Source organism: Schistocerca serialis, chromosome 5, assembly GCF_023864345.2.
Source record: "Schistocerca serialis cubense isolate TAMUIC-IGC-003099 chromosome 5, iqSchSeri2.2, whole genome shotgun sequence".
NCBI lineage: Eukaryota > Metazoa > Arthropoda > Insecta > Orthoptera > Acrididae > Schistocerca > Schistocerca serialis.
In genome coordinates, this window is record NC_064642.1 from 567265735 (window position 1) to 567289394 (window position 23660).

Genomic DNA, 23660 nt, shown 5'->3' on the forward strand with positions numbered 1-23660 from the left:
AACGCCGCAATTCCACTGGAGGATGATGACATCATGAGTCTGGGAAGGCATGAAGCATGCAAGGAGGCAGGTTATGCCTCAGGGTCACCTTCTGCCACTGATTGAGTATTTGTAGCCATTTCTATGCTGGACGAGGCATCAGTGAGATCCAGGTCCACAGGGGATGCTAAGATCTCCACAGCAACCTCAGATGCAGAATTGATAGGGAGTGGTGGTATTGGGGCCACCAGAGGGTCGTTATTTCTTAGCAGACTACTACTTAGTTTGCTTGCTCTCTCGCTTCTCTTTAGGTGCTTGCTCGGAAGATTTCTCTGAAACAGCTTCAGGCACGGAGGACGACTGTGAAGCTGTTTCTTGTCTGGCTGGGGGATGGGACCTATGTCCCCTGCATTTGGGGGGGAGGGGGGGTAGCTTGCTCCCGAAGTAGGTGCTTTGGGAGCAACAGAGGAAGATTTTCCCCCTACCACCAAGTGGGCAGATGTATTTTGGTGGGCTGGAGGGCCCACGGTTCATGGCAAAGTGATGAAAAACTGGCACTTAGGACGGCGATGGTGACGTAGTTGCAGTATATGTTGACGTCAACCAAATGGGGTGTAATCTTTCAAATTTACGTTTAGCATCTGTGTAAGTCAACCGGTCAAGGATCTTGTACTCCATGATTTTCCACTACTTTTAGAGTACTGGGCAGTCTGGGGAGCAGGGGGAGTGGTGCTCTCTACAGCTGATGCAAGTGGGAGGTGGCACACATGGAGTATCTGGGTGCAGTGGACGTCCGCAGTCTCAACATGTGGCACTGGAAGTGCAGCGGATAGACATGAGCCCAAACTTCCAGCACTTAAAGCACTGCACAGGGGAGGACATATGGTTAACATCACAGCAGTAAACCATCACCTTGACCTTTTCAGGCAATGAATCACCCTCAAAGTCCAATATGAAGGCACCGCTACCAACCCTATTGTCTTTGGTCCCCTGCGAACACGCCAAATGAAATGAACACCCCACCGTTCTAAATTGGCGTAGAACTCGTCGTCAGACTGCTAGAGGAGATTGTGATGGAAAATGATACCCTGGGCCATGTTGAGGTTTTTATGGGGACTGATGAAAACAGAAATATCATCCAGCTCATCACAGGTGAGCAACACTCAGGATTGGGCTGGGGATGCTGTCTGAATCAAGACTGAGCTGTTTCACATCTTGGACAGCGCTGTCAGTTCTCCAAACTTACCCTCTAGGTGTTCAATGAAAAACTGAGGCTTTGTAGGTAGAAAGGAGTCCCCATTAGTTCTGATACAGACTAAAAACCACGGCGAATATGGCTCTCTCCATTCAGTAGCCCTACGTTCCTCCCATGGAGTAGCAAGGGAGGGAAACGATTTAGGGCCATATCTGTCGGCATTGTATTTGATCTTGCCCTTCTTAGAGACTGCTGGCGCCGTACAATCACCAACAAGAGATACTTAGTCTGCTTCATTGCAGCTCATCCACCCTGATGCCACCCACTCCGATCAGGGCTCTCCCCACAGGCGCCACCCACCCACAGCAAAGGCCAACTGGCATGATGGCCGTTTCCAAGAGTCCTGATGCCCCAGGAAGACAGGCATCTACTCCTTGGCATGTGTGGGGACTTTACAGCTCAGGTATCAGCAGTGCGATCCCTGTGTTGTTAGAGGGCTACCACCAAATGGGTACATGATGGACCCACCACAACGGACTGGCTACTGGGCTGGATATTGGGCGCAGAGAAATCCAATATTGTCATGAGGTGAGAGAGGAGAGAAGATAACAGAAGAAGATGACATATCCCGAAAAGTGTCCTCGCTGAAAAAGTTGAATCGCAGGTGGATATGCAAAGCCATGACAAGAGATTCAGGAGATGGAATCCAAGTGCACTATGGATAACTTGTGCACCACTTAAGGCATCCTTCCCCATACGGCCCATAGTTCTGTAGAATTTTGAAAGTGGCAAGTCAAGTCATAGAATGGGACCTGAACTCATAGAGCTGAAAGGTGTGCGAGTCCTTTTAGTTGCTTCTTACGACAGGCAGGAATACTTCGGGCCTATTCTAACCCCAGGACCCACATGGAGGCCTTAAGTTTTGGAAACAGTCTGTATGGAGGATTATTGATGACAGCGAACCCAAGGCGTCAGACTCAAACAATGGAAAATACAGGATGGAATGTAACAATATTATGAAAAGGAAAGTTGCTACGCATATAGGCACAACCAAAAGACTGTCACAAATTAGCTTTCGACCAGTATAGTAATCGCCAAAAGCATATCGCTATCGCTCTCGCTCTCTCTCTCTTTCACACACACACACACACACACACACACACACACACACACAAACTGGCACTGGCAGGACAGGGCAGTGTGGCTTCACTTGCCAGAGACTGCTGTTGTGTTTATGTCTGCACACAAGTTTCAAGGTGAGATACTTGATTCGACTAGGTGTTAGATATATCCTCTCAAGCATATGGTTTTCAATGTTTGTTCTTACGCAGAGTGCTCTTCTCTATATCATAGGTGGATTCTAATAGATCAAATCCAGAAATTAATACTCTTGGTTTAACTAGAATTTCAATCTCAGGAGGGGTTTCTTTGATTGGAGCCATATCAATCTCATAACTTTAAAAATCTTATCTAGTTACTGGGATTTTACTCTGCTTATGCCCTCAATGTTGAGTAGAAAATTATTTTTGTGTCATGTATTATGGCTGGGGGGGGGGGGGGGGCACCCTTGTTTAGGGGTAGTGTCTTTGATTAGCAATCAAAATGTCGTGGGTCCCCGGTTCAACCCCAGCAACTGCTTAAATTTTGAATAAAAATTATCAGTAATGGTGGCCAACGACATCAGAGCACAAGTAGTCAACTTTGTTCTGCGCACAGCCTTGACAAAGATGGTAGAGGAGCCTAATGGGTGGAAAAATCAGCAACAATCAATGGCATGAAGATGCAAGAGGCAGTGAAAACCACAGCACTAAAGAAAAATAATGTCTCCACAGGGCATGTGGCCTATAACAAAAAAAGCATCATTTTACAAAAAAATCCTGGATTTGTCCCCCATTCAGATATCCAGGAGGGGACTGCCAGTGGTGATTTGACGATGAGAAAAAGATGGAAAGATCAGTGAAGGAATAACATTCTACAAGTCAGAGCAAGGAAGGGTGGACGTTTAAATATAGCAGGAAACCCAGAAAATCTGAAAAGAAGTCACAGACAGAGGATGAAGAGAGAGAGAAAGTTACAAAGATATTGAACATGTAATTCAGTATGTACAGAGAGATGAAACTCTAATAACCATGGGGAACTGGAACGTTGTTGCAGGGAAGGGACAGAAGAAAGGGTTACGGGAGAGTGTGGGGTGGCAAGAGAAGTGACAGAGGAGAAAGTCTGAGTTCTGCAGGAAATTGCAGATAATAGTAAACACTGCCAAAAATCACACAAGGAGGAGATGTACTTGGAAAAGATTGAAAGCAAACTGCAGAAAGACCAAAGTAATGAGAAGCAGCAGAAATGAGAACAGTGAGTAACTTAACATCAAACTTGACCAAAGTTGGCAACTTGGTAGGATATGCCTTAAGACATCAGCCAGTAACTTCCATGGTACAAGAGAGAACTAACTGTAGAGGGTACATCTGTAAGAGAAGACAGAGACTGAAAGACATCCAACAAATAACGTAAATTGGAACGAACACATAGGTAATGTTGTGGGTAGTGCAAAACAAAATCTGCGATTCATTGGCAGAACACTTAGAAGGTGCAACAGGTCTACTAAAGAGACTGCTTACACCATGCATGTCCACCCTATTCTGGAGTATTGCTGTGCGGTGTGGGATCCGCTTCAGATGGGACTGACAGAAGTCATCGAAAAAGTTCAAAGAAGGGCAGTTCATTTTGTGTTATTGCGAAACAGGGGAGACAGTGTCGCAGACATTATACATGAATTGGAGTGGTAATTATTAAAACAAAGGCGTTTTTCATTGCGACGGGATATTCTCATGAAATTTCAATCAGCAGTTTTCTCCTCTGATTGCGAAAATATTCTGTTGGCACCCATCTACATAGGGAGAAATTATCATATGATAAAATAACAGAAATCAGGGCTCACACAGAAAAATGTAAGTGCTCATTTTTCCTGCACACCATTCTAGAGAGCAACGGTAGAGAGAGAGAGCTTGAAGGTGGTTCATTGAACCCCCTGCCACGCACTTTAAAGTGAGTAGCAGAGTAACCACATAGATGTAGATGTAGACATAGGGTGCAGGTATTACTCTAAAATGAAGAGGTTGGTGCAGTAGAGGAATTCATGACAGGCAGCATCAACTAGTCAGGAGACGGAAGACTAAAAAAATCAGGACTGTATAAATTACAGTTCAGCTGAAACACTTTTACTATCGGCAAACTAAAACCACTAGGAGTTAATGTATTGGGAAGTGAGAGAAATAATTCAAAAATCCTTAGACATGCTCCTGCAAGATGTACTGTCATCTACTTTACACAATATTCTTACTGGTCACGTCTTCTGAAAATGTATTTGATTTACTTTATGTACACTGCCTCAGAAGATAATTCTGAAGACAACAGGGAGTGAAAGTTTTGCAAAATAAGCCACTGCTCAGGTTAATACAATGAGAGATGCTTCTAAAGGCACAACACATACACCAAGCCTCTTAATTAGTTTACCCACGTGCTGATTCCATTTCAACGTGTTATCCTGCTTGACTACAAATTTCAAACACTGTGCTTCATTTAATGTATGACCATTTAATGTCAAGCTCTGGTGTCAAAAGGTCAGATTTGGACCAACATCTCACACTCAGCAAACCACCTTACAGTGTGTGGCTGGGCATACTTCTGGCTCCACTATCTTTCTACCCCCCCCCCCCCTCCCCCTTACCTATTTTATTTGTGGGTGATGCATGAGAATAATGACTGTTGGTAAACCTCCATATCAGTTCTAGTTTTTTGTGTTTTCTTGTTATGACCATTTTGCGAGATTTTATGGCGGAGGAAGTAAAATGCTCTTCGACTCTTCACAGAGCATACTCTCTCGCAATTTAAATACTAAATGTCTCTGATGCTCAATGCCTCTCCTGCAGCATCAGCCACTGGAGGTTTTTGAGCAACTCTGCAAGGCTATCATGTGACTGAATGAACCTGTGACCAAATATACAGCTCTTTGTTGGACTCTCTCTCTTCCATGATCCAACCTGCTGGGTCCCAGACCAATGAGCTATACTCAAGAATCAGTCAGGTGTTTTGCAAACCACTTCTTTCATGGATGAATTACATGGCTCTTAGGATGGCATCGCTTTTTCAATAATTTGTTTCGTGAGGTCATCCCACTTTAGGTCACTCCAGATCGTTACTTCCATATATTTTATGGAAGTTACTGTTTCCAATGATTTGTCATCAATAGTGTAATCGTACAGCACTGGATTTCTTCGCATACTTATTCACAATACATAACATTTATTTATGTTCAGGGTTAACTGATAGTCCCGTACCAATCATCACTCCTCCACTACTCTTCCTGTAATTCATTACTGTCCTCTGGCACCGCTACCTCCTTACAGATAACCACATTGACTTTGAACAGCATGAAGGAGCTTCTGCTGTTATCCGCTAGTTCATTATATATACTGTAAACCTATCATACTTCTTTGAAGTATAGCTGATATTACTTAAGTTGATTTTGTTCCATTAAGAAATACATGTTGACTCGATCTTGAGGAACCCCTGAATTCAGTTACAGATCTGGTCTGATACTCAGTAAGCTCATATCTTGTTCACTAAACAACAGTCCGTAACTGTATCAAATGCATGATGTCTAGTGCGCTATGGATCTTGTACATGAGCAGACTGAGCTGAATTTTTTAAGATCATTGTTTGTGGTATCCATATTGATTTAATAAAGCAGATTTTCATTATCTGAAAAACATCATAATACATGGGCATATAACATTGTCCATGATTATACAACAGATTTATGTCAGTAACATAGACCTATCACTATATTTGTCTGACTTGCAACCTTTCTTGGAAACAGGAATGACCTACACCTTGTTTCCAGTCACTGGGTACCCTCTATTGCTCTAATGACCAATGATAATATTGTTAGAAGGGGAGAGAGTTTTATCACTAATCTCTGTACAATCATAGGTGTCTCATCTGGCCCAGATACCTTTCAACTATTAAGTACTTGTTGTTGCATTTCTATTCTGTTATTACTTATTTCAATACTACCATTTTGGCATTCACATCTTGGTTGAAGAGAGGAACTGTTTTACAATCTTCTGGAAAGAAAGAGTTTCAGAACACGAAATTTGATATTTTTACCTTTTCTTTGTCATCTTCTGTTGTGCTAATACAACCACAGAAGGGCTGAATAGATTATTCCAATCTGCTTACTAAATTTACACAAGCCCAAAACTGCTTACATTTTTTACTCAGATTTGGTAGCAAAAGCTTACTTTCAAAATCACTGAACACTTCTCTCATTGTTCTCCTTACACTCATTTCACTTTGTTCAGGTTTTGTTTGTCAGCTAGGCTTTGATTTCACTTAAATCTGTGCTGAAGTGCTCTCTGCTTTTGTTGCAACTTTCTAACAGAATTATTTAACCAAGATGGGCCTTTTCAATCATTTAAAACTTTTCTTCACAAGTAATTGTGTAACGCATACTGAATAATATTTTCAATTTTCCACATTTGTGCTATACATCTCCAGCATCAGAATTGAATATTTGTCGTTGGCGGTTCAGATTTATCTGCAACTAGCTGAATACCCGGCATTCCAGTCTTGTATTAGCTCAACTCATCTTTGCCCCTCTCCTTGTCCATCTCCCCTTCCCCCCTCCCTGACCAACTCCTCCTCCATCGCCTCCTTCCCATTCTCCCTGTCCATCTCCTCCTCTTTCCTCTTCCTGTCTACCTCCTCCTCTTCCCTTTCTCTGCCAATTTTTTTCTCCCTCGTTCTCTGTCTGCCTGTTTCTCTCCCCCCCCCCCCCCCCCGGCCATCTCCGCCACCCCCTACGGCCTGCCCCTCTCAGTCCATTTGCTTACCTCCCCCTCCCTCTGTGTCCATCTGCTCATCTCCCCTCTATCAGTCCATCTTCTCCACTCCCTCACACCATCCAACTCCTCCACCCCCCCCCCCACCACACTCTCTGTCCACCTCCTTCTTGCTCCTCTATTTGGTCATCCCCTCCTGCTCTTCTCTGTCCACCTGTTCCTACCCCTTCTGTACATCTGCTCCTCCCCCCTCTGTCCATCACCCCTCTCCTCTAACTCCACCCCCTCCTCTTTCTGTCCATCTTCTCATCCCCCTCCCTTTCCATCCCCTCCTGCCCCCTCTCCCTGCCCATCTCCTCCTCTAAGCTCTCCCTGTCCCTGTCCATCTCCTCCTCTTCCCTTTCTCACAATTTCCTCTTCCCCTTTCTCAGTCCAACAGCTTCATCCCCACCCCCCTCTGCCCATCTCCTCCAGCCCCTCACTTTGTTCCTCTCCTCTATCCCTTACTCCCTATTAATCTCCTTCAGCCCCTCTCAGTCCATCTGCTCACCTCACCCCCCCCCCCCCCCCATGTGCATCTGCTCATCTCCCCTCTCTCTGCCATTTCCTCCTCCTCCTTTTCTCTGTCTATTTCCCTATCCCTGTTTCAGTCCCACTCCTCCTCACGCCTTCCTCCCATCTCCTCCACTTCCACCCCTCTCTGTCCACTACTACACCCCCTACTACCTGTTTATATCCCCCTTGTCCATCTCCTCCTCCTCCCTTCTCTTTCCTCCTTATCTCTCCACCCAAATAAGAAGTTGCTGGTACTTTCTCCCAAAGGATTTCTTTCCAGATAGCAAGTAATGTGTGTACTCAATATGGTTGAAATCGATCCAGGGGCTTACAAGGAAATTTTTAGCCATAGCTCTGCTTGCATAGACATGCCTCTCTCATATTTCAAGTGTGTTTAATGTAATTCACACATATTTGCACATATGGATCACCTGTGTCTGTAACGAAATTTGCCCTGCAGCTTCATTTTCAGGCAGCTCTATGTTTATTACATCATATCCCCTGAACTCTTGTGTCATAAGTGATGCAATTTTACAAGTACATCCTGTGGTATATATGGATGCTCACTGCAAAATGTATTATAAAAAGAGTCAGTAGTAAAGAAGTAATAAATTAAAATAGCATGCATGATGCAGCACTTTTACTACATGACCAGTGAAAATGTAGTAAACAATAATTTTTTTTCCTTTCATCATTTTGTGGGGATTGCCAGTGAGTAAAAGTTTCACAAAGGTTTCAAATTCTGTGTAATGTTTGTTGCAATCATTAAGTGCTCTCATTCTCCAAAATCGGATGAACATAGTCTGGCTACTTGCGTGTCTATGTTACTTTTTTACCCCCACCCCTCTAACTGGTAGGTGATTCTTACCCCCAAAATGATTCTTTCCAGACAGCAAGTGATAAGTGTATCAAGTTTTGTTGAAATTGGTCTCGTGTTTAGGAGGAGATGTGGAGAACACACATCTTCATAATGTGTATGGATTTATATCCTGTCACTCTTACTAAGCAAAAATGTTTTTCTACTTAACATTAACACCAGCAATGACTAATGCTATCTGAGCCTTACGATCACTGATGCCCTATTCTATACTAATTGATTCGAAAAGTTCCAGCCTGTTGTTTGCTAGTTCTACAAAATAACCCTCACAACTTGGTTCTGTAACTATCTGCACAAAGTAATTATCTGACAAGACACACAGAATAATCTCTCACAAACCCACATCTCCGACACCAGTTTTGAGAACATGACTCTGACATTCTACAGCTGGCTAATCGAAGTCTCCCAATATTACAACAGCATGATCAAACAAGTACTCATTACATTCTGAGAGTTGTATCTGAAGTGTTCTGCCACTACAGCTCCTTATGCAGGTGGGCTATTAAAGTATCCAATTACCCTGTCTGACCCACCTTAGATGCTTAATTTCATCCAGACTATTTCATATTTGAAATCCATAATAACCTCACTAGGTATTATCAAGTTCTTTACAGTAAATAAGTACGCCACCACCACTGGCATATAATCTATCCTTGTGCTGTAAATTTACAACTGAATTTTCGGATTTTATTGCTATTCACTTCTGGTTTCAACCAACTTTCTGTTTCTATTACTGTCTGGGCATTATTACCTTTAACAAGTGATACTAATTTTGGTATCTTACCAAGGATGCTTCTGCAGTTTACTCACTTGAAATTGGATAATATTAATCTTACATGAGAATCACTTGTGGCATCTTTTGCTATCATCCAAGCTGTGTCTGCTAATGTTGAATTTGGATTCTCATTGTTTAGAATGCTTGTCTCTTCTAAAAACATTACAGTATTGTATTATTATTGAATGTAATTGGAAGATCAAATATGTAGATCAAAAACAAGAGTTGGCCCAGTACCAATTGTCAAACACCCCCAGAGTCCCCCACATCATGTTCCCCCATTCTGAGGAACTAGTTTCATGCCTGAGACACAGTCTGTTGGCTGAAGTAATGGGGCTGACAAACGCCAAACGTTGGGCATCAACTCTGGCTCCTCAGTGCTTCTGCCATTCCCAATGAGAGCGGAAAGTTGCTCTCAGCCAATGTTGTGTGATTTTAAACAATGGAAACTCCATGTAGGAATATCAAAAATGTAGGGAAAAGACAGATTGCTACATACTGTGAAGGCAACACGCAAAGTTGCAGACAAGCACAATTAAGGCACTTCCACATAAGCTTTAAGCCACAGCTTTCATCAAAAGATAGAAACACACACTGTTCATGACAGGCATTCATTCATTCATTCATTCATTCAACTAAGCACACCTCACACATACATGCCTGCAAACTCCAGCAGTTCAGGCCAGAATGCAAAACCTTATGCGTAAGTATCTGTACATGGTAGCAGCCAGTCAAGGAATATTTTAGGGAATTGGCTTAAAAAATTTATTTCAAAGGCCCAGTCAAATCTTTACAAGTTTACTCCTAGAGTAAATTACGTTGTGCCTATTTGACACAAGTTGCCGGTCTTTCAAAACCGATGCAGTTCTGTCCAGTTAAAACTGCCGACAAGAGATGCCCTGAGAACTCTGCTGAAACTGCTACCGAATTCACACAATTGCTTTTACCAATAGCATGCATGGGATACAGGTTAAGTGTGTGGACGCTGGAGTGTTCTGCAGTGCGGAACACAGTTCCCTCTCTCTCTTGTAATCCAGACCTCAAGCAAAACAGATGTTTTTTTGGAAGGCAGAGCCTCTGCCTCTGCTTTTCACGACCAGCCACCAACGTAAGTTAACATGAACCGCTTCCCCTTCCATTGCCCATTTCAATTAATTGTTCGACCACCTAGACTGGCCTAAACCTGGTAACTTCTGACCCTAGGCGTGTCCGTTGCACAATGTACATTGAAATATACCCTCTTTATTGTACTTAATTTCCTGTTTTGACATCTAATGGCAGCCCTGGATGCCCATTCTCAAAACCTGAACGCTCAACCTCCTGCACACTCTCATCATGAGGCATATGTAACAACCTCCTCCCTCCCCCCCCCCCCCCCCCCCACTGACCGTATACATTATACATTAACATTGGTGAGCAGAAATGGGATCGTACATATTAACATTTGCGTCAGCATCGCAATTCATTACCACCGTTCAGTCCATATGGGGGCCATTTATTTTTGGTTCATGTTTGACGGTGTGTGGCCGGTCAATATCAGCCGCTGTTATTCCACTACGAGCCGAGCCTGGGCGCTGCAGCGTGCCGGCTGCGACGCCATGTCAGATGCTACGACCGCACATACCAGGGCCCAGTGCAAAGTTTACTGCCTGCCTCTCGCAGCGAGCTGCTCTTACACGTGCCCGCTTAGTCCACCGAGATACACTCCACAGCGTACGTGTTCACGGCGTGCGCTCCAGCCCCATTTGACGGTCGCAGTCGGCCCATCTTCTCGGTCGAATCCCACTACCTTCGAACCGGGCACCGACGCGCGAAAGGAATATGCGCGATGCATCCTAGCCAGTGCCTTGGCTCGCTGGGCATACGAGTGCGCTGTTCACGGTCTGCTTCCCTGCCACCCCAAATTCACCGGTAGTCAGCTTCCCGCTCCCATCTGTGTTTGGGTCCCAGCATCAACATCCAGGGCGCGTACTTTCAGCGCCATGCAGCCAGCCGCCCGTGCCGCTTCTGTGTGGGTACCGTGTGCATACGGCCCTCAGTCGCCGCACTGCTGCTGCCACCATCTCTTCTGTACTGTGAGTGTTGGTATGTGCTGAGGCCTTGCAGCCATTTATCCAGAGAAGAACTTAGAGATCAGTAAATAATAGCATAAATTTTGCATCTTATACAGTTATTGCCTTTTGTGAGGATGTTACTTTATTTACAAGAACGATCTGAACATTAAATTTTTGTGAGTCTAATTACCATGAGATATGCTGAATTCCTAGATAAGCCCCTCAGATGTATGTTAGTTTAAAAATACACTTCTGTTAAACATGTGTAGTACCATAAATTTCTTATCCTCGTTTTACACTCTGTTGTTGCCGAGGTATGTCATGCGTAGTTGATGTGATGAGAAGTTTATTAAGATTTTTTTTGAGAGCTTTTGGTTAATCTCCAGGGATGTGCAGCTTGCACAATGTGTTTGGCAACCACAGAGTCTCCCAGCAGTTCATGGCAATTTCTTCCGTTCCGTTTTTGTGTCATGATCAACTCTTTTCTCTCTCATCTTTCCTATAAGCATCATTTCTCCGTTCTATGATGAAAGTAGATTCCTTCTCCTCGCTATACAGATGTGAGCACTTAAAGGGCTCTGCAACGCCCTGTGCCGTCATACCGCATCTGCAAGGTTTCTGAAATCGTTGGCACAATAAATCTTTTTACCTTGATGGGAGTTTGCTTTTATTGCAAGACCAGGCACAGATGCAAAATCAGTGTTTAGGCCTTGTAAGAAAAGCGACAAACCATTGGATTCTGACAGTCCTGGTGATGTCTGTTGTTTACTACTGGTACTAGGTAACTTTAGGCCCCAAGCGCATACACAGTCATAATTACACGATTAGCACTTGTGTTGCCGAAAACGATAGGACGTTGTGTGACAAGCCGGATTGTGGTTCGAAAGGAATGAACTTTTTCTACCTTCTCTTTATTTTCTTTCTCGTCTCTCTGCATCCTCTTTCCCGACCATTTATTCTTTTCTGTCTATGCCTTCTGTTTTTCGTAAGTGGTAGTTATTTGATTGTTTAACTCAATGCATGAAGCTACGATGTATTACGTGATGTATTGTAATAAGAGTTATAATGATGAAAGAGAATTGATACGTTCTACCCCTTTACGTTCATACGAGAGGATAGAAGACTTCCTGCTGTTATCCCCCAGAGGGCAGCGAAGCTTTGTTGATATGTAATATGTTATTTTATTGAGGATATTTGTGAGCAGGCATGAGATCCTGTGGTTGAAGATAATCACGTACAAGCAAGTGTTGTTGAAAGTGGGGAACAACAGAAATATAAGGGAGTTATGATGCAGCTACTTTCTGGAAGCTTAATTTAATTTGGATGGCTACTTTTGTCCGTTTCTTGTCAATTATGTTCTAAATAGTTTTGTCTTACTCTTGGTGGGGAGGGGGGGTTCTAGTTTTTTAGTGTAGCTCAAGAGTTGTGCTTTTTCAATTTTCAAATTGGCAATTTGACATATTGGTGGCAATGTAGTTTTAAATCTTGAATATTATGCTCTGAATCACATAGCATTATCTCCTCCTAGCACAAGATGCTATAATTCCAGGGGATATCCAATCTTTTTTCCTCGTTTCTGTTCCATTTTGACCTTATTTGTTTGAGGGGAAACTTGATAAAATGCTGTGAGAACGAAGTTAGATATTCCATCAACAATGTGTGCTTTACAAATTTCTCCCCAGCATTCTTCAATTAATCCCCCCTAAACACTGTGATTTGGTAACTGTTCATGAATCTACTATACAGTACTTTTCTCCTATGAATTGTACACACTGATCTGTAGTGTAGCCCAAAGTCTAGGACATGTTGAAAGATGGTAATTTTGTTGAGAGTTGGCAAACCGACAAGTCTGAATGGCAAATAACGGTTGTGGTAACAGATTGACCTGTAGCATAGGCTAATGCTTACACTTGTACCATATTGAAATGCACTTTGCCACCTTTTATGGTATTTTCATTATAAAAACATAGCAAGATAAGTTCAGAATATGTACATTAGATAGTAGATAAAACTGCTATCAGTATTTTATAGTATGTTGTGTAGGTACTTTGTATCAACACTTACAAAAATGCAAGGGGGATCCAATACATAACTTTTGCCAATAAACTACTTGACAATTGGTTTTACACCTAAATCACTGAGTACTGAGTGCTCAGACACTGCACAAAAGTGATAACCTCAGCAGTGCATATGTCAACTCTTGCTCTGCAGCTGTCATTCTCTGCAACATTGCAATTAACTGTCATCTAGCAGAACTATAGTTATAATTGGGAGATGGGGTTATACTAGATATGGCCTGCACCTGAAAAGGAGAGGGAAAGACAGGTCGGCTGAACTTCTTGCAGGAAATGTATATGGGGGCCACCATCACACATTGCAAGATCACTGTGGTTACTGGTGCCAGAGGGGCACCTTTTCTCAGGTTAGAATCAAATTTCAGGCACCCTGTTTTGAAAGAAGTCACTATAAAATAAAAGCCCCACAAGGATGCACAGAAAAGTATGGTTAGCTTATTCCACCAAAATATTAGAGGACTGAGTACAAAGGTAGAAGAGCTTCTTGCCTGCTTGCAAAATTTAGAGTGAAAGATAGGCATCCTGTGCCTGTCTGAGCACCACATAACCACAGGCTTAGATAAGCTAGGCCTACATATAAAAGATTACAGTCTAGCAGCTTACTCATACAGAACTAATATGCCAAAAGGAGGAGTTGTTGGATATATTAAGACAGAACACAAATTCAAAAGCATTGACACAAGTGGATTTTGTAGTGATCAGCACACTTGTGAATTAATGCTGAAAAACAGTTCACTTTTAATTGTAACAGTATATAGATCCCCACTGGGAAATTTTGAATTATTTATGAGGAACCTGGATTTCTTACTGTGCTGTCTGTCAGACATCAGCAAGCAGTTAAAAGCCTGTGATGGCTTCAATGTAGATTTTCTAAAGGATTCTGATAGGAAAAATGATCTGGAAACCTTATTTGGATCCTATAATTTGCTTTCAGTAGTTAACTTTCCAACACAGGTGGATAAAGACAGTAGGTTCCTAATTGGGCTCGACCGAAGCGTCCGATCCCACCCGTCGGTTTTGACCCGGGACGTAAGGCTGTTGTGGTGTGCGACGTCACGACGGTGCGGAATTTAGTTTGTGAGAGTGGCGTGTTTGTAGATGTCATTTTGATGAGATCGGTGGTGCTCTCTGGTGGTGTGTTAGGTGATTTTTTGGTTTAGTTTGCGTGTGTGGCGTGTTTATAGGTGGTGTATTGTTGCGCTCAGCGGTTCTCTCTCGTGGTGTGTTTATGGGTAGCGTGTTACATGGCGTATGGGATTCATTTGCATTATAGCACTGCACATGTGTGGTATCGGGACTGTGCTTTCAGCGGAATATTTTTCAGTGAGTTAACGATTTTAGTTTTGTTATTTCGAAGTTATTGTAGTTTTTTTCTGTTCTTCATGTGTGAATTTTGGTAAATTGCTTTTTTATGTCTTTGGTAGGTATGGATATGACTGACAAGGTCAACAGTTTTCGGTTGTTGGCGATGATGGGGGACAGTGTGTTGTCTCTAATAAAATTTCTTCAACTATTCAGATTTTTGGATGAAGTTGTGAAACGTTTAGTATGTCGTGAAGAAATGAGGCTTATTAAAGTTCCTGCGTCTCGGATCAGGATGTGGAGATTTCGTACGGATAACAGGTCAAGGGAAGTGTTCGATTCCAATTTTGTTGGTTTGTTGTGTTTTTTGAGGTAGTGATGATTGTGGACGTGGTTGTGGTTTTGGGTTCTATGATTTGGTATCGGTAGTTTCTGTGGACCTATATAGGTCAAGGGAAGTATCCAATTCCAGTGTGTGCTTGTGGCTGTGGGTGTTCTAGTATTGGGAGTTGCTGTTGAGCTGTATGGGTCAAGGGAAGTGTTATTTGTGGGATCGGGAGCTGATGTTGAGCTATATAGGTCAAGGGATGCGTTCGATTCCAATTTGTGGGATCGGGAGCTGCTGTTGAGCAATATAGGTCAAGGGAAGTATCCGATTCCAGAGGACATTATGTTTAGTGGAATTTGGGGAGTTTTGTTTTGTCGGTTTTTTCGTCGTTTTGTGTGGTTTGGTATGGTGGTGTATATCTAAATTTGTTTATATTCACTTTGTCCCGACCCAAAAACCCCCAATTTCCCACGCTTGTCCCATTAGTTTCTTTAGATTTTTTTGTGGTACGTGTGTGTATTGGTTTTTCAATGTATTTTCGTGTTTGTGGTCATGTTTACGTAATGACGTCATAGACGGCATATTGGAGTTGTAGTGTATGGTCGTTTCCGCCATATTTGTGACGTCATGGGTCAAAGCAAACAATTGGAATCAGACGCTTCTGTATTTCCCCTAATTGTTAATGTTTTCTTTGATGAGGCACAAAGCAAGAAAATAACTGTTTACTCAATAACACATGCTCTATCTGATCGTGATGCACAGTTAGTCAGGAAAAATGACATAGTGCCTTACAGTTTGGATACACCTCAGTGGAAGTCAGTCAAAATCATTCATGACTATAATGACTACAGGGCAAACGTTTTTAAGAGTAGTTTACAAGAAACAACCTGGGATGAAATTTATAAAGAACCAAGTCTATTCCATGATAAATTCATTTCAGTATTTGAAAATAGCTTTCCACATAAGCTAATCAGAAGGGACATTAAACAAGTAAAAAACCATGGATCACTTAGAAGATTAAAGTATCTTGAGAAAGGAAAAGGGAAGTATCTTTTGGCAAGAACAAGCAGAGACCCTGCAGAAGCTGCACACTACAAAAACTACTCAAAATTACTAAGAAAGGTTATTAAAAAATCAAGAAACATGCACATATTGCCAGAGTTAAGGGGATATGGAATATAGTGAAGCAAGAGACAGGACAACAAACCACAGAAGAAGATAACATTACTATCAAACTGAATGGAAGGGTTATAAATGACAAGTCACATATAGAAAATGTATTTAATAATCATTTCTTACACATCGAAGAAAGCATAGGGACCAACAGTTCACAAGAAAGATCACAGCAATGTGTTGAAGTAACTCTCATAAAATTACATCATATGAAGTACTATCAACTTCTACTTCTGAAATTAAGAGGGTCATACATTCTCTCAAGAATAAAAGCTCTTCTGGTGTTGATGGTGTTTCCAATAGAGTACTAAAGATTTGCTCCCAAATAATAAGTCCACCATTGCCCGAAATATGTAATGCATCACTAACTCAAAGCATTTTCCAGAGAGACTAAAATATGCCATTGTTAAACTCCTCTTTAAGAAAGGTGGTAAGAGAGAGAGAGATCAGTAACTACTAACCTATTTCACTGCTGACATCATTTTCCAAATTGTTTGAGAAGGTGATGTAGTCCAGAATAGTATCTCACCTTGGCAACAATAATATCCTCAGCAAATCACAGTTTGGGTTTCAGAAGGGTTGCTCGACTGAGAATGCCATTTCCATGTTCGCACACCAGGTACAGGCATTAAATAACAAATTAGCACCACAAGGTATTTTCTGTGACCTATCCAAGGCATTTGATTGTGTGAACCATGGTATACTGCTAGATAAATTGAAGTTTCGTGGGATTGACAGTATAGCTAACCAATTGATCATGTCATATCTAACCAAAAGAATGCAGAAAGTTGTACTTGGTGGCAATTCAACCAACAAAATCCAAGGACCTAATTCTTTCTGGGGAGGAATGCATATGGGCTTCCCCACAGCTCAATCTCAGATCCACTACTGTCAAATGAACAACAAGCAGAATTAGTTCTTTTTGCAGATGACAAAAGTATTGCAATCATTCCAAATATACATACAGAAATGGAAGAAATGAAGAAGAACATTCTCAAAACTATCATTGACTGGTTTTCAGTGAATGGTCTCACTCTGAATTTCACAAAGAACACATCATATGCAGTTCTGCCAGTTCTGCACCTCTAAAGGTTCTGCACCAGTGATAAGTGTACCATATGATGATTAAATAATACATAGGATCGAAACTTCAAAATTCTTAGGTGTTCATACTGATTTACATTGGAAAAAAAAATAATTTTGGAATGCCTAAAACAACTTATTTCAGCTAGTTACATTTGCACTTAGAATCATAGCAAACTTTTGAGAGAGAGAAATCAGTAAGCTGACATATTTTGCTTATTTTCATTCAGTAATGTCATGTGGAATAATGTTCAGGGGTAACATCTTTAAGAAAGAAGGTCTTCATTGCCCAAAAATGTGTTGTAAGAATAATATGTGGTGCTCGCCAAAAATCATCTTGTAGACATCTGTTTAAGAAGTTTGGCATTCTGACTACTGCTTCACAGTTTATTTATTCCCTCATGAAGTTTGTTGTAAATAATCCACTACAGTTCGAAAGGAACAATGAGGTACACAATTACAATAGTAGAAGAAAAAAATGACATTCATTACTCAACATTAAGGTTGTTTTTAGCACAAATAGGAGCGCACAATGCTGCAACAAAAATTTTTGACCACTTACCCAGTGATATAAAAAGCGTAACAGACAGTAAAATTTGAAAATAAATTGAAAAAGTTTCTCCTTGACAACTCCTATTCCGCAGAAGAATTTCTATGTTTGTAATGTATAAAAGGTAGTGCATAGGAATTCCTAACTCAATCTGTATAGCTATGTTGTTTTCACTTCCGAGGAAAAAAATTATATGGTGATGTTTAAGAGTACATACAGATGTAAAAAATTAATTTGCAATATGAATGTAAAGTGACTAGTTCCACATCATGACGATTTATTGTGCAAAATGATCCATGGAACGTGAAAGTAACTAACTAATTAACTAACTAACTGACTCTCAACCCTATATTGCTGTATCACTGAACCTGTAAGTTGATAACACTCATTCAATAACAAGTGTTTCAGAGTGATAGCTTGAGTCCACAACAGGAACCAAGACATGTTGAGGATGCTCTTGGCAGATGTGTTGCCACTGCTGTAACATATCATGCTCAGAACAGCTTTTACTTACTGTGGAGCTCACAGACAATACTATTAATGGAATAACACATTGCTGTATATGTTGCACAACTGTTCTGATGAATCAAATGTTGTACTGACATCAGTCATGCTATTTTCTTGATGCAATAATTTACCAACAACTGTACGTATTATAATATTTTTTTTATGAACTTCTTATATGCTACTAGTTTCAACATTACATTGATGCCATCCTCAGGCCCCACATGTCATGGTTGTTTAATCGCTATACACGGAAAGAGCCATATAACTGGATCCTTGAATCAAATGCAACAGCTCTTGGTGGCCAGGTGACACAGACTATGATGTGTGGGGCCTGAAGGTGGCATCAATGTATTGCCAAAACTGGTAGCTTATAAGAAGTTCATAAAATAAATTTCTACAATACATACGGCTGTTGGTAAATTATTGCATCAAGAAATACATGCCAGCCATTGTCCCACAGTCCATAATGGATCAACAAAGATCAGTCATGCTATGTCGAACTGACAAATATTTTGTACAGTTTGAGCATTTTTGAAGTTGGAACAGTCCTTCTCAGTTACTGTGTTTTACTGTTTCACTATTCCGTTTCATATGTGCCATTCAATGTTGTACATTCCAGTTAACTTTCATCAGACAGTGTATACAATGGTTTATATACTAGTGGCAGAAAATCGCATACTGGTATATAAAAACTCAACCGACATAACAACAACGCGCCCAACTTCATTCTCCTCCACTGTTCAAGACTTAAGAAGCAGTTACTTATGTCCAAAAATGCAATCAAGTCTGGAAAGAATGGTCTAAAATCTTATGTAATAGTTGGGTTACTCATGATGTAGTAATACACTTCCAGAAGTATACGCAGCGGATAATATTCAGCAGCGATGCAAGATCTGCACTAACGAAAATATTAAGTTCAGATAGAGTCCGTTTGAAATTTATATAAGATCTTCTCCATTACGCTTTGGGAAACAGTAAACTGCGATCTCAGAAACAATTATAGGCTACTAGAAATGTACCTGATGCTAATACAGCGCATGTCGCGTCAAAAACGTAATTTAGAGTGAGTAAACAAAAAACATTTATTACCTGTTCTTCAGAAGTCTTAGTTGGATAATTTTCATCATCGTAACGTTCTCTCACAATATCGTCGAAGGGTCTAATATTTACTGACATTATACAAAATCTAGTTCATACCTTACTCTCACGCATATTTCAAATTTTTGTTACACCTTCACACATACCCCTCAATTTGCCCTCCACCACAGATAACATGAAACATGGGAATGTGTACAAGGCGAATGTGTTGACGAACCAAAGTACATCAGAGCGAAGATTGATCCTCCTCAGCCGCCAAAAATTTGTCTTCTTGTAACTCTGCCATACCTATCACAGTAATTTGCAGAACGTAGAACCAGTAGAACTCTACCGTAAACGGTCCAAAACGATTTTTTGTGTCGCTTTGCTGCCTGCTGCAGGCTCAACAGATCTGTTTTCGCAACTAAACGTTGTAAGCAGCTGCCTTTTTACCCCGATCGCTGTATTCTTTGATATTAACTCTCCAAAAATACGTGCAACTACGATATATTTCAATAAATTCAGTTATGAGCTAATATCCATTTTAGAATTCAGTATGCATCCAAGGACGAAGAATTCTCAAAGAACGACTGACTGAAACATGTTTCGCGTTAAGATTTGCGGCGATTTCCTCTCACCACGCTACCATTCGCTTGCGCACATGCAGTTGAAGAATTTTATTCAAACCTCCAACTCAAAGGTTTTCGTAGACTCATTTCCTAGCAAATATCCGGTTCTCACGCTACGGTTTGTCTGTGCGGGTCTAATGTTGATGACACGTAATTTGTTTAATCTTTTCTTAACGATCTACACGTGAGTGATATGTAGGTGATTGTAGTATATTCGCAGATTCCTCACTTAAAGTTGGTTGTTGAAATTTTTTAAGAAGGCTTTCTCTGGATAGTTTTTGTCATCTTCAAGAGCCTGCCAGTTCAGTTTATTTAGAACCTTTGCGATTCATTGCAATGAGTCAAACATATCTTGGGCCATTCGGGCTGCCCTTCTTTGTATACTATACGTTCAATAACAGTAACAATTGTTAGTCCTATATGATTAACCAGTCTCTCTTGTAGACTGCATATTCCTAGAATCTTACCAATGAATCGAAGTCTGCCACCGTCTTTACCTTACATGCTGACCGTGAGTTCTTTGATGGTCAGAAAGAGGAGCGAGGGGGGGAGCGGCGAACGAGGGGGGAGGGGAGAGGAGCCACCTAGAAGACATTCTAACTCGTTAAATCGGTGCATGGCTGTAAACGGGGAAGTTCATAGAAATAATAAATTTGGGCAATAAGCAATCCGCTCTGCTACTGTGGCATCACCAAGGAACAGTGCCTTCACTTGCAGGCTGTCGGAAAAAGTGATTAGATGAAGTTTCTGACGAATAACATTGTTCCTCTCAGCAATTTTAAATGTAAATTGCTGTTTTGCTGCTAAAATATTAATTTCAAGGGTGTCATTTTATACTGTAGACTTTTGCCCTGCACGTCAGTAACATATAAAATCACATATGTATTTTGTCGCTTGCTCACCTTTTAATTCGAACCGTTGACTTAAAAAGTTCAGGAACTTGAAAAACGTTAACATAATGACTTAAGTGTATAACTATGCCTGATAGGAAACAAAGCGATTCACCTTTCTGTCAATGATGACGATTTTTTTAAAATTATTACGGTAATGTAAGTAATTAAGTAGAGAGGATATAAAATGTAGACTGGCAATGGCAAGGAAAGCGTTTCTGAAGGAGAAAAATTTGTTAACATCGAGTATTGATTTTAGTGTCAGGAAGTCGTTTCTGAAAGTATTTGTATGGACTGTAGACATGTATGGAAGTGAAACATGGACGACAAACAGTTTAGACAAGAAGAGAATAGAAGCTTTCGAAATGTGGTGCTACAGAAGAATGCTGAAGATTAGATGGGTAGATCATATAACTAATGAGGAGGTATTGAATAGAATTGGGGAGAAGAGGAGTTTGTGGCACAACTTGACTTGAAGAAGGGATCGGTTGGTAGGACATGTTCTGAGGCATCAAGGGATCACCAATTTAGTACTGGAGGGCAGCGTGGAGGGTAAAAATCGTATAGGGAGACCAAGATATGAATACACAAAGCAGATTCAGAAGGATGTAGGCTGCAATAGGCACTGGGAGATGAAGAAGCTTGCACAGGGTAGAGTAGCATGGAGAGCTGTATCAAACCAGTCTCAGGACTGAAGACCACAACAACAACAACGGTAATGTATTTGGCCTTAAGCGTGAGTACGCTATTTACTCTCTAACAGTTAAAACTGTAGTTTCTTTAACTTAGACATGAACATACAGTACGGTGAATATGCCGAACTCTGGCATTGTCAGTCATGTCATACTACGAAATAATTGTGGATGGTGTTTTAAGAATAAGAAAACAGCGACGCCTTGCACTTATCGATTTATTTTGCTCTTGACCGATTTCGGTTATTCTATTTGTCAAAAGACAAGACTGTTAACACAGATGCATTAAGTGTATGTCATAATCACTTATTTTATGTTGCAACAGCAGTGTAAGTACAGCATTTCCCGTGGAGGGTGTTTAGAAATAGGATTACATACATGTCATTACAGGTCAGGAGCTACACTGCCTGCATTGCAGTTGTGTCGTATATAGAAGTTCCCACAAAACATTTATTTACCCAAATTTTTATTCAAATGGTCACTATTACAAGGATAAATACCTCGTTCTTCTTAATCGAGGGAAGGTGCTTGTGGTTTTCTTACCTGGTTTATGACAACAGCAAGAAGGATGAATGTTAGTGTTCTGTAGTAACTTTTATTATTTCCAGATGAATAGCGGGGAGCCACTTAGTTGGTATCGTACACAAGTTTGTAAACACATTCCTTTCTCGCAATAAGTTGTTGCACCAATTTACATGTGCAACTTTAATTCAAACTTGCTTCTTCTTTTAAGCTACTTCTCTGAATGTTCAAGCACTAATGCAAAGAAAAAAAAAACATGGCGGAAGTGTAGCTGTCTTATTCCGTAAACTGATCGAATCTAACCGAAAGTTTCTGATGTAACCAGGTTCTTGGAAATTACAGACCAGTATTGCTAATTTTGGTTTGCTACAGAATCCTTGAACATATTCTCATTTTGAATATAATAAATTTTCCTGAGACGAAGTTTAGGCCCCTCGGAAGTATTTTAGAAAGTTATCACTTGTGCGAAACTCAACTTGACCTTTTCTCAAATTATATACTGTGACCTACTGATGTAAGACGACAGGCAAAGTCCATATTTTACTATTTCTGGAAAGCATTTGACACGGTGCCCCATTGCAGGCTGTTAACGAAGGTATGAGCATATGAAACAGGTTCACAGGTATGTGAATGGCTCGTAGATGTTTTTAGGTGTAGAACACATTACATTGTCCTCGGCAGCGAGTGTTCATCAGAGACAAGGGTATCGTCGTGTGTGCCCGATCGAAGAGTGATAGGACGCTGTTGTTCTCTATATACATAACTGATTTGGCTGACAGGATGGGCAGCAATCTGCAGTTGTTTGCTGATGATGCTGTGGTGTGCGGTATGGTGTCGAAGCTGACAAATACTCCATGTTCAGATACAGCATTAGTAGTCTCCGGCTTGACACAGTCACGTCATTTAAATATCTGAGTGTAGCGTTGCAAAGCGACACGAAATAGATCAGGAATGTGAGGACTGTGGTAGAGAAGGCGAATGGTTGACTTCATTTTATTGGGAGAATTTTAGGAAAGTGAGGTCCATTTATAAAGTATACAGGACGCTTGTGCGACCTATTTTTGAGTACTGCTCGAGTGCTCAGGTTCCGATTCATAACAGGTCCGATTAAGGAAAGACATCGAAGCAGCTCAGAGGCGGGGTGTTAGATTCATTACTGACAGGTTCAAATAACACATAGTGTCACAGAGATGTTTCAGGAACTCAAATTGGACTCCCTGGAAGGAAGGCGATGTTCTTTTCGAGGAACACTATTGAGACAATTTAGAGAATCGGCATTTGAAGCTTACTGCCGAACGATTCTTCTCCCGCCAACATACACTTCGTGTAAGGACCACTACGATAAGACACGAGAAATTAGGACTCATACAGAAGCATATAGATGCTCTTGCTCTATTTGCGAGTGGAAAAGGAAAAATTACTGTATAGTAGTGTTACAGAATACCGTCCGCCACACGCCATACAGTGGCTTGCGGAGTGTATGAGTTGCTTAGATGCAAAACTGTCCATGTCCACTTTTTTAAAAAAAATGAGTTGGCAACTCTGGATTGTAGT

At 41.1% G+C, this 23660-nt stretch overlaps 1 protein-coding gene across 2 annotated transcripts in view; it reads right to left on the minus strand.

Moving 5' to 3' along the window:
• Positions 1 to 19626, minus strand: part of LOC126481268 (protein farnesyltransferase subunit beta) — an 83194-nt gene extending 63568 nt beyond the window's left edge. Inside the window, exon 1 of one of the 2 annotated variants that reach the window (XR_007587541.1) lies at positions 19386 to 19626. Coding sequence is in view for 1 of the 2 variants with exons in the window: in XM_050104894.1 (XP_049960851.1) it covers positions 19386 to 19472 (87 nt within the window). In the remaining variant the exon portion in view is untranslated. The remainder of the gene's footprint in view (positions 1 to 19385) is intronic. The other variant, XM_050104894.1, reaches the window with a different exon arrangement.
• Positions 19627 to 23660: the final 4034 nt, after the last annotated feature.